Source organism: Anoplophora glabripennis, unplaced genomic scaffold, assembly GCF_000390285.2.
Source record: "Anoplophora glabripennis isolate ALB-LARVAE unplaced genomic scaffold, Agla_2.0 scaffold280, whole genome shotgun sequence".
NCBI classification, from domain to species: Eukaryota; Metazoa; Arthropoda; class Insecta; order Coleoptera; family Cerambycidae; genus Anoplophora; species Anoplophora glabripennis.
Genome location: NW_019416356.1, coordinates 37,913 through 60,547, shown reverse-complemented (window position 1 = coordinate 60,547; position 22,635 = coordinate 37,913). Strand labels below are relative to the sequence as shown.

At 33.0% G+C, this 22,635-nt stretch overlaps 1 protein-coding gene and 1 long non-coding RNA gene across 2 annotated transcripts in view; one reads left to right on the top strand and one right to left on the bottom strand.

Moving 5' to 3' along the window:
* LOC108910685 (matrix metalloproteinase-2-like) overlaps positions 1-22,635 on the top strand; it is a 198,699-nt gene that overhangs the window by 173,864 nt on the left and 2,200 nt on the right. The window contains exons 6-9 of the mRNA XM_018715380.2: positions 119-421; positions 18,248-18,456; positions 18,554-18,843; positions 18,906-19,009. Of these exons, the coding sequence (XP_018570896.1) occupies positions 119-421; positions 18,248-18,456; positions 18,554-18,843; positions 18,906-19,009 (906 nt within the window). The remainder of the gene's footprint in view (positions 1-118; positions 422-18,247; positions 18,457-18,553; positions 18,844-18,905; positions 19,010-22,635) is intronic.
* LOC108910695 lies at positions 4,669-5,054 on the bottom strand. The gene is made up of 2 exons (XR_001964465.2): positions 4,843-5,054; positions 4,669-4,782 (listed from the first exon to the last, which is right to left on the bottom strand). It is a non-coding gene; the product is annotated as an uncharacterized LOC108910695 (long non-coding RNA).

Sequence of the window (22,635 nt, the reverse complement as noted above, 5' to 3'; positions counted from 1 at the left end):
AGCTTAGAATCAGTCAAAACTTACCACAGTGGCTTCTCAAATCTTGTTTTTGTAAATTACTAGGATTTTTTTTGGTAACGGTACATAGAAACAGTCGTAACATGTTTTTTTCTTTCAGGTCCCAGAGACTCCAGGCGTAACTGGGGCGTCATACCCAAATACCGACCTGTACATACTACCACCACCACCACTACCACAACCACGACGACGACGACCACCCCCAGACCCACCCAGAGGGTTCACCACACGAGGCCGACAAAGAGGCCGTATGTACCTCAGTATCCGCACGGCAGGAACCCCTACAACCCTTACAACCCCTACTACCCCAACAAGCCCACTCACCCTAATGAGAAGAAGCCTCACTACCCCAAGCAGAACCCCTACCGGCCAGAGAGGAAGTACCCTAAACAGCACACACCAGGTAAGAATATTAAAAGTTTTGGAGCCTTTAAAAATGTATATTTAAGAGGGTTCTATAGCAAATAGGCAACCAGTAATACATTTTTATAGATTTTATTACACAGTTTGTCTAAATAATAATGCACAAATAACAGACTTTCCTCCATTCTAACGCAGATTTTCTATAAAATGGAGTTTGTTTGAAGCTCAAATTAAGTACTTTTTGTTTTAAAGAAATTTGTAATTTGCCGCTTTTGAACAAGTAAGTAAACAAGTCCATTTTATAGAAAATCTGCGTCAAAATGGAGGAAAGTTTGTAATTTGTGCATTAATTCATATTTAGACAAATTGTGAAATAAAATCTATCAAAATGTATTGCTTGGTATTCTATTTGCTATAGAACCCTCTTAATTGTTTTTTTTTTTCAAAAGATTTTTGAAAAATATTTAACTGTACTCCGCTATTTTTTATCTACTTACATGTACTTACAATGAGAACCATATTTTGCGCATTAGAACTATTTTCGTAGTGATAAAATTGGATTACTGTAAAATAACTTTAAATTTATCGCCGGAAGTGACGTAAAAGGCTTCACCTGTATAAAACATAAAGGTATTTCTAGTCCATTTACATAAATATTTGATGCATTGTTGCCAAAGTTTCTTTCACTATACGCTTTATTTATTTATTACATGAATTAATTACTTTTATTGACAATATTGAGGAGACAACTACTTTGTAAACTAATGCCCCAAGAAGTCCTCAAACCCAATATTTTGTAAGTAGTTACGATTATTCGTCGGTAGAAACCACCAGAACATATACTTGTTTGGAATTTATTGGCTATTCTCATCAGTATGGTAATTTCTGCTGACAAATCATCCTAGATATGTTTTAAATGTTTAGATACTTAATAACTTGTAGAATAATTCCTAAAACTGAAGCAAAACTCTCGAAATTGTAGCACGTGATGGTGCTCGAGCATTTGGGTGTAGATAGTAGTTTTGCTTATCTGTGTAGAGTAGTTTCAAAATCTCATGAGCCGCGAAATGCGCGAAAGGCGTGGCGTAACCGCATAATTCTTCTAATAAGCACGTTGTGAAACATTGACTCAGGATTAGACCATGTGCCTCATTACAATCAGAATTGAATTGAGGCGCTCGGGCATCAATAAAGCCAACTGGCGAACGTTATATATATATATATATATATATTTCTATTGCTTAAATTAAAATAATAAATAATAGGGCATTTTATTATGATATTAGTAATCGAATCATAAGGCTTGTTTGCTACGAGAGCTCGAGATAGACTGTGAATAATAGATATAATGATTTTAGGACGTAGAATAATTTAGGAGACGGTCGGAATTATGTTTCTGCGCATATGAAGGTCAAAGCTCATAAGATTTTGAAACAACTCTACATACCTCGTGTACATTACAAATTCCCTTTTCGTGACATTTCCAAGTCATGCAGAACTTCTTGACTTTTCCAGATTTGTAGATATCCTGTATATTATATGTAATGCAAAAATAAAATTATACCTACTATTTGAAATTTGCACAAGTCAGCAGCACCGATCTATATAATTTATACAATTAATGATTTTCACTTCATACTTCTTTTTCCAACCTTTTCAGAGATATCCGATATACCTACGATTTTTAAATTTTTATTTGGTTACTGAAAATGTTACTGTCGTTTGTTATTCATAAATTTGTCTTATAATATTTTCTTTCAGTTGTTTTACAAGACAATATCCTTTTTAGTAGTGGCGTCACATACGCCAAATAATAGGCAAACCCATAGTACACATTGTCATGAGGAATTTCCCAGTATTTTTACTAGATCGATTTTCGACATTATGTACTTTGGACATAAGTGCCAAAAAAATGTCTTTGTCATGACCTAGCAATATTAGAAATATTTAATAAGTTTCAAACCCCCAAGTGACAAACTAAAAAAATGATATACAGGGTGAGTCAATTTTTTGTAGACAAACTTTAACAGGAGATAGAACACATGTTTTTAAAAAGAAAGGTTCCTATAAATATATGTCGTAGGCTATATAAGGCTTCGTTTCTCGAATATTCATTATAACTTATAAACGAATGCTTAGACTTTTTTCATGTTTGGGAGATAATGCCTATTAATTAAGGGGCATAAAACAAGCGATAAAAATGTTCAAAAACTTGCACAGTGGCGGAGTGGAGGGGATGCTCAACCCCTTTCTTAAACAGAACTTCTACGCCAATGACTATTTTTTTTTAAAAACTGTTATTTTCATTATCTGCATACAGTTTAACAAAAATAATGTCCCTTCTTCTGTTTCGAAATTCCTGTGCGTTTCCGAGTTATTTTGATTTTTAGTATTTGTTGTGGTACTAAATTAAGTAATTTATTTATTATCAATTATAATTATATTATATTATCGGCTAAATATTTCATTCTTTCGACGAAACCTACCTAAATATGGTTTGTTAAGGATTTTAAAATGCCGAAATCTCTTATTCTTCATCTCTTTCCAATGTAGTCAAAATAAATATTTGTTATATCAAGCTATACTCAAATACAAGACTTTTATAAGTTGAAATCTGTTACATTACATACATACAATACATTATTGTGCAGTTGCCAAAAAGTTTTAAGAAGTTGTTAATTAAATATTGTTATAAATTCAAAAAATTTCTCCATAAACATTAACATCAATGTTCATTCAATTTTTTTTTTTTGTAATTTAGTTGCAGTACATTAGTATTTACGCAGCACATAATAAATAAGGATTGTTAAAATTAGTGTACTAAACAGATTTCAACTTATAAAAGTCTTGTATTTGAGTATGGCTTGATATAACAAATATTTATTTTGACTACATTGGAAAGAGATAAAGAATAAGAGATTTCGGCTTTTTAGAATCCTTAACAAACCATATTTAGGTAGGTTTCGTTGAAAGAATTAAATATTTAGCCGATAATTGATAATAAATAAATTAATTTAGTACCACATCAAACACTAAAAATCAAAATAACTCGGAAACGCACAGGAATTTCGAAACAGAAGAAGGGACATTATTTTTGTTAAACTGTATGTAGATAATGAAAATAACAGTTTTTTTAAAAAATAGTCATTGGCGTAGAAGTTCTGTTTAAGAAAGGGGTTGAGCACCCCCTCCACTCCGCCACTGTGCAAGTTTTTGAACATTCTTATCGCTTGTTTTATGCCCCTTAATTAATAGGCATTATCCCCCAAACATGAAAAAAATCTAAGCATTCGTTTATAAGTTATAATGAAAATTCGAGAAAAAAAAATTATATTCAACACCCTGTATCTCGGAAACGAAGCCTTCTACGACATATGTTTATAGGAACTTTTCTTTTTAAAAGCATGTGTTCTATCTCCTGTTAAAGTTTGTCTACAAAAAACTGACTCACCCTGTATATATAAATGGCATTTTTTATTTCTACTAAGTACTTTTATTGATTTTCTAGGTGTTGTACCGTGTCAGTGTGTTTATCGGCTGTTTTTTTCTTCAAGTGGTTTATTCTAGACGTACTCTTTCTTAACCACAACCAAACTTTTCTTGAATGATATCCTGTTGCGACGCTACTTTGCTTACATAAAATTATCTTTAATCCGCATGCTCAGTAACATTGATACAATTTTAATTTATTACTTATTACTATAAAAGTCAATATTCTATAAATTTAAATATATAAATTCTATAATTCTATTAGTTTGTCACTTGGGGTTTGACACTTTATAAATATTTCTAATATTGCCAGAATATTGCAATATTTAAGGTAATTGTATTGCCAGAATATTGCAATATTTAAGGTAATATATTAAAGCCATTTTTTAGCACTAATGTCCAAAGTTTGAAAATCCATGTAGTAAAAATACTGAAAAATTCTTCATGACAATGTGTACTATGGGGTTGCCTATTATTTGGCGTATGTGATTCAATGATAACATCGCCATCTGTTGTGCTATTAACCACATACTTCTATATAGAAGTATGTGCTATTAACTTTCACATTTCATCCTCTTCCGCTAGATGGCCGTAAGTATAGAGCTAAATGCCCCCGCCCCCAAACGCTTTTCAAATTGATCTAATTGCATTATCGCGTTGAGACGTACCTAATTCTTATTTATCATTACTTGATTGCGATTAGTTATTTACAATTCCTGGTTGTTTACAAACAGTAAACATTAGTCATGAATTATTATGCGAGGTCGTTTTCAAGGTAAGCGAAATCACGTACACACATCACTTATCAAACTTTATTTTATTATATCCTGGAGGTACAGAACCAATACGATTATTCCGCCTATGATCACCAGCAAGACTACGATGCAGATCGTCTTGACGAGGCAAGAAATGCTGAAACAACACAGAACAAATGAATGGGGACGACCAAATAAACGTATTAATAACACTTACGCGTTGCAAATGAAACACATCGTTCTTTGCACGGCCGACTATGATGTACTTCGAAACTGGTTTTACGACCGATGGTGGAAGAACTAATCGTGCACAATGCAACTAACAGACTAGTCGACAAGACAAACGCCGAGCCTGGAGCACATACAGGGACTCTCCGTCTGAGCGGCGCGTCACCAGCGGAGTATTTATTGGTTCGCTAATTGTGACAGTCTAGTACCTGTTAAAAAAAGATAGGTACTAATTTTCCTGGGAACAGTGGAGGAGATAATGCTTTTATGGGTCCTGTGAGATAAACTATAGAATGTCAATATTTAGCTAATATGTGTCATAAATTACGGTTGTAAAGCGAAAATAGACCGTACAGTGCGTACTGTCCTACAGGCTACGGATACGGTGTTTGTGTGAGGTCGAGAGGCATCGATTTCGAATGCGGGTGACAGGGTCGGCCTTAATGTTTTTATACATTGTGTCCCAAAATGATGGAACAAAATTCTTTTGGCACATATCCAAAGCACATAAGGCCGAAAATCGATCTGGTAAGAATATTGGGAAATTCTTCATGACAGTGTGCACTATGGGTTTCCTATTATTTAGCGTGTGTGACGTCACTACTAAAAAGGTCTATTAAAACCTTCGTTTTACTTTTATATATTTTATATTTTTTTCGGGTTATTTCAATTGATTCTTCTTCTTTGATTACATACTTTTAGCTTGATAAATCGTTTTATCGCATCTTGCTGCCATGTATTGGTTGAGATATATTTGATACTTTCAAGGAAAATAACGTTGAATAACTTAAAAATTAAAAAAAAACAATAATATACGGGGTGTTCTACACTTCTGCAAAAAATTAAGGGAGCAAAAATTTTTTTCGAATTTTTAGTGATTTTTCAGAATGCTGTATCTCAGTTAAAAATGATCGTATCAAGGTTTTAAAAAAAGCATTTTAAAGCGCCGAATGTCTAGTTTCCAGATTTCTTGGCTCAAAATTTTTAGGAGGGACAGTCATCGCGAAATTCTAAGAAATAAGACTAAAAATTTTTTTTTAATTTTTTGCGTTCTTTTTCTCGGTCCACGGGATTGGAAAAATTTTTTACACAAAAATCATGATATGGACTTGATAACATGTTCATTCAGCTTTAATTTCTTTTTTTAAATTTTTCTCTACGTTAATTTGACCCGGAGATATTCGACTACGAATACAAAAGCATCCTTTTGGCTTTAACCATCGACATCTCAGCAACTAATGATCAGACAGAAAATTGACGGGCAGTTTCGAAATCTCGAATAAATTTCCTACAAGGCTATGTAGTGTTCTTGGAAGAAAAAAAATTTCTTTCATCCTCGACATTAACTTGAAAACAGTGAAAAAAAGTGATTTTTTGACTTGTTTTGCTAAGTCGACCGCATCTTTGCTAATATCGATGGAGAGTCTAATGCTTGTACGAATTTTTACACCTCGATGTACGCCCAAAAGCTCCGTAAATGGGCAGATCGATCTATCGAACGGTTTTTCCGGATCGCTAAATCAAAATTTCAGAAAAATTTAAAGGAGCAAAATTTACATCTCTGAGCACCCTTAACGTTCGTAAAAATGAAAAATTTGTTTTTTTTTCAATTCTTTCACAATTGGGCATTTTTTTGCTCATTGAATTTGAAAAAAAAATGAATTTTTGAAAAACAACTTTTTTTTTTTAATTTTTGAAAATTTTTTGAAAATTTACTCTTTATATTTTGACAACTCAAGATAAAAATATTGAGTCATTTTTGAAGCGATGTACTCTTTCCGTACCGTAATTTCCTTTATTTTGAATTAACGAAATTGATTAAAAGTTGATACCCCCAAGATTGGTGTAGTCCTTGATCTGCGAAAAAATAGTGCGTATTATCCTAAACTTTCTTACGAAGCTGAGCGACTTCGGGTGCGGATAAATACCGTCTAGGCATGACAAAAATTAAAAAAATTTAAGTCTACAAATACTTTTGATTAATTTTTTTCACTAGAATTCCAAAAAATATTGTTAGTTTTGAGAAAAACTGTTGGTTGGTTCCTTTGAATCAAAGACTGAGTTAAAAAAAAACTGTTTTTTTCACACTTGTTAGCTTCGTAAGAAAGTTTAGGATAATACGCACTATTTTTTCGCAGATCGAGGACTACACCAACCTTGGGGGTATCAACTTTTAATCAATTTCGTTAATTCAAAATGTAGAAAATTACGGTACGGAAACAGTACATCGCTTCAAAAATGACTCAATATTTTTATCTTGGGTTGTTAAAAAATAAAGAGTAAATTTTCAAAAAATTTTCAAAAATTAAGATTTTTTTTCAAAAATTATTATTATTTTTCAAATTCAATGAGCAAAAAATGCCCAATTGTGAAAGAATTGAAAAAAATCAAATTTTTCATTTTTACGAACGATACAGGGTGCTCAGAAATGTATATTTTGCTCCTTTAAATTTTTCTGAAATTTTGATTAAGCGGTCCGGAAAAACCGTTCGATAGATCGATCTGCCAATTTACGGAGTTTTTGGGGGTACATCGAGGTGTAAAAATTCGTACAAGCATTAGACTCTCCATCGATATTAGCAAAGATGCGGTCGACTTAGCAAAACAGGTCAAAAAGTCACTTTTTTTCACTTTTTTCAAGTTAATGTCGAGGATGAAAGAAATTTTTTTTCTTCCAAAAACACTACAAAGCCTTGTAGGAGATTTATTCGAGATTTCGAAACTGCCCGTCAATTTTCTGTCTGATCATTAGTTGCTGAGATATCGATGGTTAAAGCCAAAAGGATGCTTTTGTATTCGTAGTCGAATATCTCCGGGTCAAATTAACGTAGAGAAAAATTAAAAAAAAGAAATTAAAGCTGAATGAACAGGCTATCAAGTGCATATCATGATTTTTGTGAAAAAAATTTTTCCAAGCCCGGGGACCGAGAAAAAAAACGCAAAAAATTGAAAAAAAAATTTTTTTAGTCTTATTTCTTAGAATTTCGCAATGACTGTCGCTCCTAAAAATTTTGAATTAAGAAATCTGGAAACTAGACATTCGGCGCTTTAAAATGCTTTTTTTAAAACCTTGATACGATCATTTTTAACTGAGATACAGCATTCTGAAAAATCACTAAAAATTCGAAAAATTTTTTTGCTCCCTTAATTTTTTGCAGAAGTATATTTAGGAAGATGAAGTTGCGTAATACCCAGACGAAAAGACGGAAGAGTTCGTCATGTTGTATACAAGTATTTTCTAAAACCTTTAACTTAAGAGAATCATGAAAAGTGTAGGAAACAGTTTTATTTAAGGGAGGCGTATATATGCGCAATTATTTGTACAGAGTTTTAAAAAATCTAAGCAAGTTAGAAACAGTATCTCTTCTCTGTGCTAGTTATATAAGTTTTCTTCAGGGTATAACTGATAATACTTTCAAAATAAGGAAAAAAGATATTTTTACCTCGTTGAACACCTGTCGGACACACAGAAAATCGCGTACAGTACTATAAACTTAATCACACCCCGTAGAATGCTTATAGGAAACTGTTAACACACGCGCGAATCACAATTATTGAATATTTTTACAAACTTGCTGGACAAAACAAGAAAGGTACATTTTCTGATGTTTACATGTTCTCCGTGATCATTCAATGCGAAAATTTTAAGGAAGTTGTTCCAGTTTAGCGTTACTCTTCGACACATCCAGGATGGATCTACTTGTTCTATCATTGCCTTACTAAAAGTTGTTACAAAAGGAGATGCGTATATTATTTCCTAACATAGCGTATATTTCCTAAAATTTTTCATGATCAAGAAATTGAACACTAAAATTGACTATTTAAAACAGCATTAGCCGCTTCGGCCGGGGTCGCAATGGTGATTTCACTGTGATGACTGTCAATGTCCTTCTGAATATCTTGAGCTCGATTATAAATCAGAACAGCTACTATTACCAAAATAATTAGTACTGCCAAGATGACAGCTAAGATAAGCAGTTTCACTGTGGTAGAGAGCCTGAAATAAAACGGATCAAATACCTGTAAGTAACCAACCCTTATGTGTTAACAACTTACCCTTTAATAAAGACACACATTCCCACCTCAAAACACACCAATTACAACGAATAATACAACTTAATGTAGATTTGGCTTAAGTGAACACGTTTCTGTTGGTGAACTTCACTGTTACGGCTTAATTACTGCAAAAACCTATAAAAGACAGTTGTTTGATAATCTTAAGAGGATATAGGGGATAATCAGTTAATCAGTTAATAAATGGTCAGTAATACAATCCAGTGGATGCTGCATTCTTGACAGTATCAGCTCGTCTGCGTCTCTCTGACCACACGAAGCCGGAGTGTCAACATACTGACGATTTTTGTCACTTACAATCAGGGTTACCAATGGTTCCCGGATGAAATACCCATTTCAGAATTCGCCATTACCCACAAATGCTCACATTACAATTTTTACAGGGCGGCACAAATAAAATAAATATTCGATCTTTATTACATTTCAGACAAGAATTAAAATAAAACAAAAGAACTATACGGTTTTTTTATTCGTTTTAAAATGGTATGTTTATTCGAAATGGTAAGTTATTAACTGCCAGTAGTCCACATAATTTAAGACTTTTTTTTATTTAAGATTTTTTGGGTAGACTTAAATGCGTTTTGTCATAAGATCATTTATTTTCGTATTCGATTTAATTTGTTTCACATTATTTTTATGTTTTTCTGAAGACTGATGTTGATATAGATCATTTTTACTATAAATAATAGATAGTTACTTGATCCAAATCTGAAAGACTGGCTTATAAAGCAAGAAACTAATAGTAGTAGGAGCAGTTGTAATGAATATGCCTTTTGCAAGGCATGTAATATATCGTTAATTGCCGATAAAAATGATCTGTATCGACATCAGTCTTCAGAAAAACATAAAAATAATGTTAACTGGGCTACTCATAGCATAGCACAGTGTCACACGTCACAAGAAACAAGCAAGAAGGCACATATTAATTAGTGAGACGGATTGTCAGTTGTCCTGTGTTACAACCAAAGTATTATATCTATCCTCTATTCTTATGTATAAAATAAGCAGAACGCGTAGAGTAGGCCAGCCAATTACAACGCAATATAAATAAAGTTATTTGTTACCTCCTCAATAAAATTAATATTCCCCACAAAATCTCCAGGAAAAACAATTCCCCACAAAAAAACCACAGTCAATGAAATTCCCCACGTTTTTGGGGAATTACCCACAGATTGGCAACCCTGCTTATGATAGCTTTGTTCGAGTTTGGAATCAAATGCGCATGTCTTGTCCATAACTGATTTCGAATCAAATCGATATGAAGTCTTCTACGAACGCATTCTTAAATTATTATTATAAAAAATATATTTTTTATTATCTTCTATTTTTTTATTATTTCAGGTATGTACGTAAAAACAGAAATTCAGTTTTAATAATTAATACAATTACTAACTTTCTTTATAAAATGCGAATGATTAGAAAATAAATTTGAATTTTTTAGTTCAATTAAGTTAAACAATGCGTTTAACAAAGTATAGAAACCTAAACTCAAGTTATATGTTAACCATATTAAAAAATATTACAAATTCTACTGTGCGAAACTTATTGCGCGTTTACCAAACCAAAAATTTCTTGAATCGTTTTCGCAATTATTCTGATCACTTCCAACTGATTGCAAACCAATCTGTTGCTTTCTACGAACACCAAATTTGTTGTCAGAGTTGGTGTTATTCGCAAAAACGCATACTCCTGATAGTTTCTGATAGTTGCCATTAGAAATTAAAAATAAGATGATGTTGACAGCTTTATAACCGCCAATTAAGACAGATAACCAGTACAAACATTAGCATCGCATTCTAGATTATATTATACATATATACATAAAGACTCTTTGAATGTTCGATTCCTGTGAAATGTATCAATCTTTTTTGCATCAGAACAGTTAAACTACATTTCCGATTTAAACAAATTTTCATAGAAAGTATTTGTTTCAAACAATCAAAATGACTTTTGACTGTTATTGTACAGTACGTTGTTTTGCCGTAAACTCACTTCAACTCTGAGCTTTCACATCTCGATGACGATTCATCGTATCCACAAGATCAAAAGTGGATTTTGTTCGTCAATCCTTCCTCCATTTGATCCTATAATTACATTTGAAGAATATGTAAATTCGGTAGCTCCAGCTCTAAATGTTTATAAGTACTTTTTCGAAGAAATTTTGAAAAAATTCTAATTGTTGCTAAAATGGATAAAATCGAAAATTTTTACATGGGGATTGGTAGTTGAGACTCCAAAGGGTATGTATAAAAATTGGGAGCTCAAAATAATTGGTTTTACGGTGAGAGAGAATTGAAAAATAAGTATAATTCTGTATTTTCTTAATTAACAATTGAATTGTGCGAAATCTACCCGGCCGATTTCGATGAAAAAATTTCTGCAATACTACTATATCATGAAGTATTCAGAAAAACATATTTTCACGAATTTTTTTTCGGTCTATACTGCATTGCAGCAACAATAATGCACATAAAAATTTCGGACCACTTTTATTTTGAAGAGAATCTCAAAACGAAACTTTTTTTCCTTTGCCTATTTCTTCCAGTGTCAATATTCTTCGAGTTATACATGAAAGGAGGGAGAAAAATGCGTCTTTTTTATTATTTTTACATTTTCTTGCGCCAACAATTATGCACAACTTTTTCAGTGGGCGCATATCGCAATTATCATTTTACATCATACTTAGAACTATTTCCAACAAAAAATTATTGTTACTATATAAAACATCCATCCCGAAACAGACACCGACTGGACAATGTAATGTTCTCCAAGTTGGGGTATTTTGCTTATTCACTAATTTTTCACTGAATAAGTTTTTTTTTTTGGAAAATAATTTTCTGTTTCTTTAATTACTATACACAATTGAGACTCCAGATTGACTGACATAGTAGATATGGTCGGGCAATTCGCGCCAACGTCCTTGATTGGATATGTGACTTCTGATGAAGCGGGGTCGAGCGGGATAATCGCTCTTTACCCACTTCATCGCTGTAGACCGGGACTGTCATATCGTCCCTATTATCCATTTCTTGGATTCTACGCCCCTACGTGATATGAGGGACGATATGTTATAGTCCACGGGCCCACGCGCAAAAAAAAATGATTACCAGCAAGCTGTAACTTTGCGTGCAGCTTAAATTTGACGATTCTCCCAAGATTTAACTACGAGGAAAATTCAACAGAGGTAAGTTTTCCCGTGATTTTCTGGAAAACATGTCAATCTGGCATAAACATGGAATGCTATGACCAGCACTTTTTTTTAAGTTTAAATGAAAGATATATATTTTTTAAACCCCCCAAAAAATTTGTCCGACAAAAATTTTGGCATTTTGAGTTTGTCCCCCACCCCAAATATGTCGATTTGGTGACATTATGGTTGGTGACAACCATCAAGCTGGTTTTTCTGGGAGGGTTTGGTAATAAGATTTGAAATGAAAGTATCTTATTGAACAGAAATTCATAAATAATTATGTCTATAAAAATTAATTTAATTAATCTCCATCAAAATGATTTCTTTGTTCAAAAAACTTATACATATGTATATTTTATTTTATAAACTATTGTAATTATTTTATAAAAAAAATGGTAACTGTAAAATGAATGCATACATTTTTGCTTGTGTGTTTTTAAATTAAAATTTGCAATCTTGTTTTGACAAACAATTTACACATAGTTCTTTTTGTTCTTGAAAAAACAATTAAACCAATTTTAAAAATATTTTGAATCCACCGCGCGTTCTCTATTTCCTTTCTCAAGGAATCCAAGGGGGTAATGGTACGTTATCCATTGCAGGTAAGTGCACACACACATAGACGCATGCATTAACACATATAAAGTTGGAAGTGAGTGTTCTCCGAATAAGAATTTTTTTTTTCAATAAACGAGAAAGTCATTCTGAAATGCACGTCCATATGCATTTTTATAAGTATTGATCAAATAACAAATTAATAAATGTTCGTATATTGCATATATATCATTTTTTTAATTGTATAAAAAAATTAATTTAAATTAGTCACATTTATTTTGAAATTTGAGAAATTTAAACAAAATTTTTTTTATTTATATATTTTTTTTATTAAGTAAAAATTTTTCTTCTACATCATGTGTAAGTATTGAACCCNAGCAGATACATACCAATTTCAATATGAGTCACTTGCGTAGTATACGTTGTATGGTACGAGGTTGATGTTCGCGCTCAACGAAGGCAATGATTTTTTAGAAGGCGTTCACCGCGGAATTATTCTGTTTATTTCTGCGTATAAGACAAACAAACACAATACATTTTGAATATAGAATTGTACCCAAATTATAAGATTTATATCAAATTTAAAATAATTTTAAATTGCACAAACAAACGGAAATTTTAGGTGAAGCGGTGCGTCACCCGACGAGCCGCCACTGGTGGGAGGCAAACTCAAAATGCCAAAATTTTTGTCGGGCAATTTTTTTGGGGGGTGTAAAAAAATTATATCTCATTTAAACTTAAACAAAAGTGCTGGTCATAACATTCCATGTTTATGCCAGAGTGACATATTTTCCTAAAAATCACGGGAAACTTATTAAGCTGCACGCAAAGTTACAGCTTGCTGGTAATCATATTTTTTTTTTGTACGTGGGCCCGTGGACTATTATTCATAAATTTATCTTTTCATATTTTCAATGGTGACGTCGCCATCTATTGTGATATTTAACTTTTACATTTCATCCTCTTCCGCTGGATGACCTTAGTGTACCACTAAATCAATGAAATATATAGGGAGATACGTATATTATTTGCTAAAATTGCACATTATTTTCTTAAATTTTTTTGACGAAGTCAATTCCATAGTAGGCTACAGCTATTATTAGTAACAAAATAATTATTAATAAGAACAACATCAGACCGATATAAAGTATTAGCACTATTCTAGGGACCCTGAAATAAAACAGGTCAAATACTTCTAACCAACTCAGAAGTGTTAACAACTTACCCTTTAAGACGATCACACATTCTCGCCTCACACACCAACTACAGTGAAAAATACCTACAACTTACAATTAGTATGGATTTGGCTCTGAACAGGTTTCTGTTGGTGAACTTCACAGATACAGCTTAATTACTGCAAAACCCTATAAAAGACAGTTGTTTGAAAATCTTAAGAGGATACAGAGGATGGATATACTCGGTTAATCAGTGGTGTAATACGATCCTGTGGATACCGCATTCTTGACAGTATTACCCCGTATCTCTGACCATACGAGTTGACAGAAATTTCCATCTGGCAACACTGGTTATAACCAACCATGTTGTCGTTAAATCGACATCTACGGGGCGTAGGACTGCAAAAACTTCTCAAGAATTATTTTGTCGGACAATAAGATACTTTCATTTTAAATCTTATTACCAAACCCTCCCAGAAAAATCAGCATGCTGGTTGTCACCAACAATAATGTCACCAAATCGACATATCTGGGGTAGGAAGCAAACTCAAAATGCCAAAATTTTTGTCGGGCAAATTTTTTGCGGGGTGTAAAAAAATTATATCTCATTAAAACTAAAAAAAAGTGCTGGTCATAACATTCCATGTTTATACCAGAGTGACATATTTTCCTAAAAATCACGGGAAACTTATTAAGCTGCACGCAAAGTTACAGCTTGCTGGTAATCATATATATTTTTTTTTGTACGTGGGCGCGTGGACTATTATTCATAAATTTATCTTTTCGTATTTTCAATGGTGACGTCGCCATCTATTGTGATATTTAACTTTTACATTTCATCCTCTTCCGCTGGATGACCTTAGTGTATCACTAAATCAATGAAATATATAGGGAGATACGTATATTATTTGCTAAAATTGCACATTATTTTCTTAAATTTTTTTGACGAAGTCAATTCCATAGTAGGCTACAGCTATTATTAGTAACAAAATAATTATTAATAAGAACAACATCAGACCGATATAAAGTATTAGCACTATTCTAGGGACCCTGAAATAAAACAGGTCAAATACTTCTAACCAACTCAGAAGTGTTAACAACTTACCCTTTAAGACGATCACACATTCTCGCCTCACACACCAACTACAGTGAAAAATACCTACAACTTACAATTAGTATGGATTTGGCTCTGAACAGGTTTCTGTTGGTGAACTTCACAGATACAGCTTAATTACTGCAAAACCCTATAAAAGACAGTTGTTTGAAAATCTTAAGAGGATACAGAGGATGGATATACTCGGTTGATCAGTGGTGTAATACGATCCTGTGGATACCGCATTCTTGACAGTATTACCCCGTATCTCTGACCATACGAAGCCGGAGTGTCAATGTACTGACGATTCTTGTCACTTATAACGAGCGTTCAAATAAAAACGTGGTCGAAGTTGGCTCTGACACATTGGACGTAGGGAGTAGCTTATAGCGACCCACTTAACCTCATTTCTCAACGGGCTGTATAGCAGCTGTCAGTTTCAATAACGTTAATGACTATATAACTTTATTTTAAAGAATAATCGTGATAACAATAACAAACAATTAAAGGAGCTGCGGAAAGTGTCCCCCTCCTTGTTATAACAATAAATTAAAGCAGCTGCTGAAAGTGTCCCCCTCCTTGTTCCAAGCACTTTTCACACCTGTTCCTCAAAGAATTAAAGACATTTTCTAAGATGCTCGGGGTATTGTTAATTTCACGAATCTTGTCTATAAGTCGAGCCTGCAGATGGTTTAAATCAGGAATAGGCAGTTCAAAAATAGTGTTTTTAAGGTAAGGCCACAAAAAGAAATCACACGGCGTAATATCACATGACCTCGGTGGAAATTCATGTTCAGCATTGAGACTTATTAGTCGATTTTGGAAAACTTCCCTCAACATATTCATCGTCTCGCCTGCCGTATGTGCCCTTGCGCCATCTTGTTGAAAGTAAAAGTTTGTAATTTCGTTTTCTTCCAGCTGGTTAACAAAAGGAGCGATAATTTCTTCTCTATACCTTTGCGCAGTAAGAGTACCATTAAAAAAAATAGGTCCATAAATCCTCCTTCGATTGAGAGCACACCAAACTCCAATTTTTTGAGCGTGTAGAGGGCCCTCGACAAAAAAGTTATCTGGTTTTTCAGAAGACCACATTCTCATATTCTGTGAGTTTACGTAACCACTTAAATGAAACCAGGCTTCATCAGAAAAAAAGGTGATATTATGAAGTTCACCGTAGTTGTTTAAAAACCATTCACAAAATACAGCCCGTCGCGGAAAATCAACTTCATGAAGTTCTTGCTGACAAGTTAAACGATAGGAGAACAAACGCAAATCTTTTTTTAACACTGTGTGGCAGGTACCGACTGATACTCCCACCATTTGTGATAAAACACGTACAGAAGTTCTTGGCGCATTTTCCATTATTTGTTGGACATTTTCTTTTAATTCTTCAGTCCGCTTTTTAGGTCGGCCGCTTCCTTCTTTTCTTGTTACACTGCCCGTTTCACGAAAAACATTAACACAACGCTGAACTGCACTTTGAAAAATTTTGTACTCAACAACGCCGGGAAATTGATTTTGAAATTCTATGAAACATTCCTCAATAGAATACTTCCATATTCCATCAATCTTGCGTCCATTTCTAAAGTAGGACTCTATGATAAACACTTTTTGTTCTTGAGAAAACACCATTTTAAACGCTTTTTAAAACGAAAATATTCAAATTGATAGCGGCGATATAGCGCTTTGACAGATGACGTTTAAGTTCATTTACTATACGCTACGCCCTACGTCCAAATTTTCAGAACCAACTTGACCACGTTTTTATTTGAACGCTCGTTAATTAGAGTTCGGGACTCGGTCGGATGATCATAGCTGCCGTGTCCGCCTTTTCCTACAGACCACCATACAAAAGAGAAATTATTGGTTTAATACGTGTTTTAATATTCTAGTAATGTCGAACGCGCCAAGGGGTAAAAAAACGACCTTTCTGTGATAAAATACGCAAATTTATTTATTTTTACTTATACCTACCCATTTATTTAATTGTTTATGACGAACACGCCTATGACTAGCCGACGAAGGCCCCAAACTCTTCTTATAATAACTGTTCGACGAACGAATTTACAACGGTTTGAGTTTGGAATCAAATGCGCATGTCTTGTCCATAACTGATTTCGAATTTCATTCTTAAATTATTATTATAAAAAATAATTAAATTATATTTTTTTTGTATTATATCCTACTTTTTATTATTTCAGGTATGTACGTAACGTTATATCGCAAAAGCGCATACTGCTGATGGTTTCTGATAGTTGCCAATCGTACTTCGAATAAAGCTAATTCTTATCAGTTCTATAATAACCATTCTCATTTGGGGAGGCCAGATGAGCGAATTGATTGGATCGGAGAACAAATTTTCATTTTATAATTTTACACTATCAACGAACTTCGTCTGATATTTGGTGCAGAGATGATTCGGAATGACGCCTATTTCATGACTAAAAAAATTGACACTTCGTCTTCGCCCAAAAATTTCGTAACTAGTAATACGTTTAAATATAATATATATAAAAAAATATATTCTATAATTACCTTCAATATATTCATGGTTGAGTACTAAATTCCATACAGTACATAATTAATAATTTGGAATTAAATATAAGACGATGTTGACAGTTTTATAACCGTCAATTAAGACGGATAACCAGTACAAGCTTTCTAGATTATGGTACTATACAGTGAGAACGCGCGGGTTGGAACAAATTCATTTAAAATTCATGGGTTTGTTTTTTGGAAAAACGCCCGGACACGTCGATTTTTATTTTTGGCTGCGTTTTTTGCGATGGTGCAACTTCATATATACAGGGTGGCCCAAAAATAAATGATGACAGTAACCATTTTTTCAAATGGAAACCTATTTTTTTATTTCATTTTTGAATTCTGCCCCGAATTCTAAGTATGTTTCTTGTACCATGTCCTATACCTAAACTCAACAGTTATCCAGAAATTTACGATTTATTTATTTATTTATTAATAAAACAGAACAATAAACCAAATTAAATGTACAAATTGCTGACCACACAGGAAAAGAAAACAATATTGACCCCATTGTCAGTATTAATATTTAATTTTAATATAAAATAATACATAAATGCTCCTTTATGTAAGTAATCGTGTTTAAATGCATTTGAAGCTTAGATTGCCTAATCTAAGATTTGAAGCTAGCAGATAATATATCAATGATTTTACCTATTTCCGCTTTTTCTCCCAATTGTGTACTTTAGTTCCCACCATTCCATTCCCTGACCTTTTCTCATCGGTCATATGAATTATGTTGTACTATGTACTGTACCCACCTTTTCAGACAGGACATATCCAGAGAGAGGGCGTCCCACCGAGAGGTATCCTTCATTCAGTCCAGACAAGTACCCCAAACACACGCCTGAGAGGAACCACCCCCACAGGGACAACCCACCCAAAGAGTACCCAGGTGAGAAACCACCAAACACCTGCGACACCAGCTACGACGCCGTGGCGGTCATCAGGCGGGAAGTCTTCATCTTCAAAGACGCCGTAAGTAAAATGTTTTTTTATTTTTCCGGATTTTTCCGAATTGTTCCGCCTTATTTGCGCACCAAAGTGTCAAGCTCATTACCGATTTCCTTTCCAGTTCTTTTGGAGGATCGGAGACAACGGCCTGTCGGCCGAATATCCGGCCAGGATCGACCGCCTCTGGCGCGACCTGACTCACGTGGACGCAGTCTACGAGCGTCCCGACGGTCGAATCGTATTCTTCGTCGGGGATAAGTACTATCTGTACGGGGGCAGCAACTTGGAGCGGGGCTACCCTAGGCCCTTGACACAGCTGGGTCTCCCTAAGAGCCTGAAGAAGATCGACGGGGCAATGGTGTGGGGTCACAACGGACACACGTACTTCTACAGCGGGGACATGTATTGGAAGTAAGGTTACTTCTTTATTAAAAATTTTTCATGGTAGCTCTAACGCTGTGTATTAATTTCAGGTTCGATGAAGACGTTCAACGTGTCGAACTGGACTACCCCCGCAACATCTCCATGTGGAAGGGTGTGGGTACGGACATTGATGCAGTTTTCCAGTGGAAAGACGGTACGTTTATAGAGTGAGATGAAGAACTGTAAGAGGGTGGGGCACTTTTAAGGGATCTTTTGCATCTGAACAAAAAGTGGTCACAGGTTCGATTTTCTAAAATGCGATTTTACATCCCGACATCTTTATTTGTTTAAGAGCCACAGGGCATTTCTTATTTTTGTCCACATTTTCTTGTGATGTCTAACAACTTGTTTAATTGTAAAAATTTTTTATTTCTTTTCTTTTCTGTAAGATCCAATTATTCAATTATGACTTAAACTTTTCTTTACAATAATTTTTGAATGTACAAGGGACCCTTACAGATACAATTTTGTAAAAATCAAAAAGGGCAGTTTGAGATTGATTTAAAAATGGACTTGCAAGTTGCTATACACGTGAACCATTTTTGACACTTGGAAAACTAATGTAAACACTATCGCAAAAACGTTAATACTAAAATCAGAGTTTACAGACAAGGGTTGAAAAGTTGAAAATACTACAACTTCAATAATTTTTTTCTCGGCAACTATAAGGATTTCACAAAAAATTTTTTTACGATGTCGACTCCATATTTCATGACGAATATATTCCCAATTTTTTTTTTTGGATAATATGTGAATCACCCTGTATATATTCTTTTTCAATTTCTAAAATCTCTAAAATTTCCTTTCAAATAATATATCTTACAAGATTATACAAAAAATTTATCATTTGTTTTTGTTTGTGGGTATCTGTTTTCTGATACAATTAAGTGTGCCATGACATGTCAATGAAAAAATGCGTGGCATTCTAAATAAAGTAATTGATTTATGAAGATAAAATATTTCTTCTTAAAAATTATTGTTGATAATTAAATTCTGAAAACGGTGTTATATTTTCAGAAGCTGTCACCTAAATTTAAGATAAATAAAATTTATTATACAAGGCGATTCATTAGTACTGCAAAATAATTCAGTTGGCGAGATTCCATGAAAAAAAACCCTACAGTTATGTGTCTAGAAGTGTGTCTAGGATAAACGTAAAATAACTAGAACTCATCCTGCAAAAAATGATCCTGAATTTTTTGCTACGATTTTAGATGCATCATAATGGAATGTTGGAAAAAATAACTTTTGAAAAGCATAACCCTGAAAAAAATGTATATATTTTACATTAATAATTTTTTGGACTTCACATTACCAGAAAAAAAAGAATTACTTTATTGCAAAACGAATAGTTCTAATTGTTTTAGGTATATTGAAGTGTTTGGTAGACACTGTAAGTTAAAAAGGAGTAACTGGAAAATGAAAAAATTTGCATAAAAAATGTGCTCAAGTTTCCGAAATACTCGGTGGCGTCGAATTTCTGGGATGTTTAAACCAATACGAATTTATTTCCAAATTTCAACAACCTGTATCTCAAAAATAAATCGTTTCCATGCACATGTTTATCGGAAATTTTATATTACTTTTTTTTTCAATGAACAGGAATTTTTGTTCAATACTAATTAATTACCCTGTACGATCACACAGCCAGTGGAACTCTAGTAACTTTTTTCTTAGAAGCATGGTGCTGCTGGAAAAGACTTTTGGTTTTTAAACTTGTTTCTATGTATAATACAGCTGAATAAAATCACTTTCCTGAAGAGATGGAGAAGTGTTTTTTCTTCAAAATCTAAAGTTTATTTTGCAAAGTGAATCAAAATTATGTGACAATTTACAAATATTTTTATATCTTTCGGTTGAAATTTTTTACGAGCTACGGTTATATGCAATTCTAATAGAGCGCGACAAAAAAATTTTGCAAGACCACGGACTTGGAAAAATATTTTTCAGCTATGTCATTGCATGGCATAGCTCATTTATTCAGCTTCAATTTCCTTTTTTTTATAGGAAATTTATTCCAGTTTTCGAAACTGCCCTTCAATTCTCTGTATGACCATTTGTCGTCGAGATATCGATGATTGAAGACAAAAGGATCCTTTTCCATTAAAAGTTCGATATTTCGATGACATATGGTCGTATCGAAATTAAAAAAAAAAAGAAAAATGAAACTGAATAAATAAGCTATCTCGTCCATGCAATGGCTTAGCTGAAAAAAATTTTTACAAGTCTGTGAACTTTTTAGAATGCAATTAGAATTGCATGATAATCGTAGCTCCTAAAAAAATTTCTACCGAAAGATCTAAAAATTAGAATCTTAGAGTTTCAAAATGCTTTTTTTTTTAATTTCCGATACGACCATTTTTCACCTAAATATAGTCTGTCAAAAATCACGGAAAAATTTCGGAAATTCATTTGACCCTTCAATTTTTTGCATTAGTTACCGGTTTTCAAAAAAAAGAGGTTCAAATTCGTGAGAGTCTATTTATTATCAGATAATTATTTGACCACTAATTTCGGGGTCTACATTAAATACCCTATCTTAAGGTCACTTATTCAAGTTTTTAAGGAAATTATATTTAAAATCTTGAATCCTTAAAAGTGATCTGAAGATGGAGTGCGTAATGTAGACACGAAACTAGTACATAGTCAAATAAAAATGGTTTGTCGGATACTGGAGATTCTTTTTTGAACACCAGTAATAATGACCTTACACTTGTCACTTTTGCACTTATTAAAAAAATTATTATCAACAGAAAAAAATCTTACAACCAAAAATGTTACATTGATTTAAAAAAATTGGAAAATGTTAAGGATGGTCCATCAAAGAAATGTAAACTTGAGTCATAACTAAAATTATAGAAAAATATTGCATACGCCACAGGATTGCATTACAAAAAACTGAATAAATAATCTTTTTACAGATATAAAAAATTCTCATAAATAAAGGAGTTTATTTGATATCACAAAAAATTACCAAAAATTAAAAACGCCCTATATATCAGAATGTGGTATTCGCTGCTCAAATATTTTTTGGAAAATTGAGCCAAAGGAAAATGACTAACTCTCCCAAAAGTGTGGAAATTATAGTTCCTTCTCTTCAACCAAAATTTCTTATCAGTAGATTTTTTATTCGGTTTTTTCTTGAAATGTAGCGAAATGTATTCACAACGCTTTCTGTAATAGTTTTGGTTTTTGAGTAATAACTCAAACTTAAATTTTTTTTAAATGGAACACTAATTTCTGTTTTTAAAATCTACATAAAAATTTTTTTCACATTATACAATTTTTTTTAGATTTGTATTCGTTTCCTGATAAAATATGAGTATGATCTGACATACTGATAGAAAAATTGTATGGCTCACTGGTTTGGATCATAAAACAGTTGAATTATAGAAAAACAATTAATGTGTATCATGATATATCTTGGAAATGTGATTTTCTTGAAAATGATTGATGATAAGTTATGAAAAGTAAGAAAAAAATTATACACACTCAGATGAACTTGAACTTTTTCTATATAAACAAATGAAAATCATTTGAAATTATACACCTTAATATACAGAAAACAACTAAAGTTAAAGAAGTGTTTATTTGGAACATTTTTCTTCAAAATGATCGACGTTATTTTGCAAAATGAATCATATTTGACAATTTACAAATATTTTTACCTTAGTGGTTGAAAATTTGTATAACATCGATGACGTTATGGAAATCGTCACATAAATATGATTCAGATCAACCATGTTGAAGAAAAATGTTCCAATGAACACTTCTTTAACT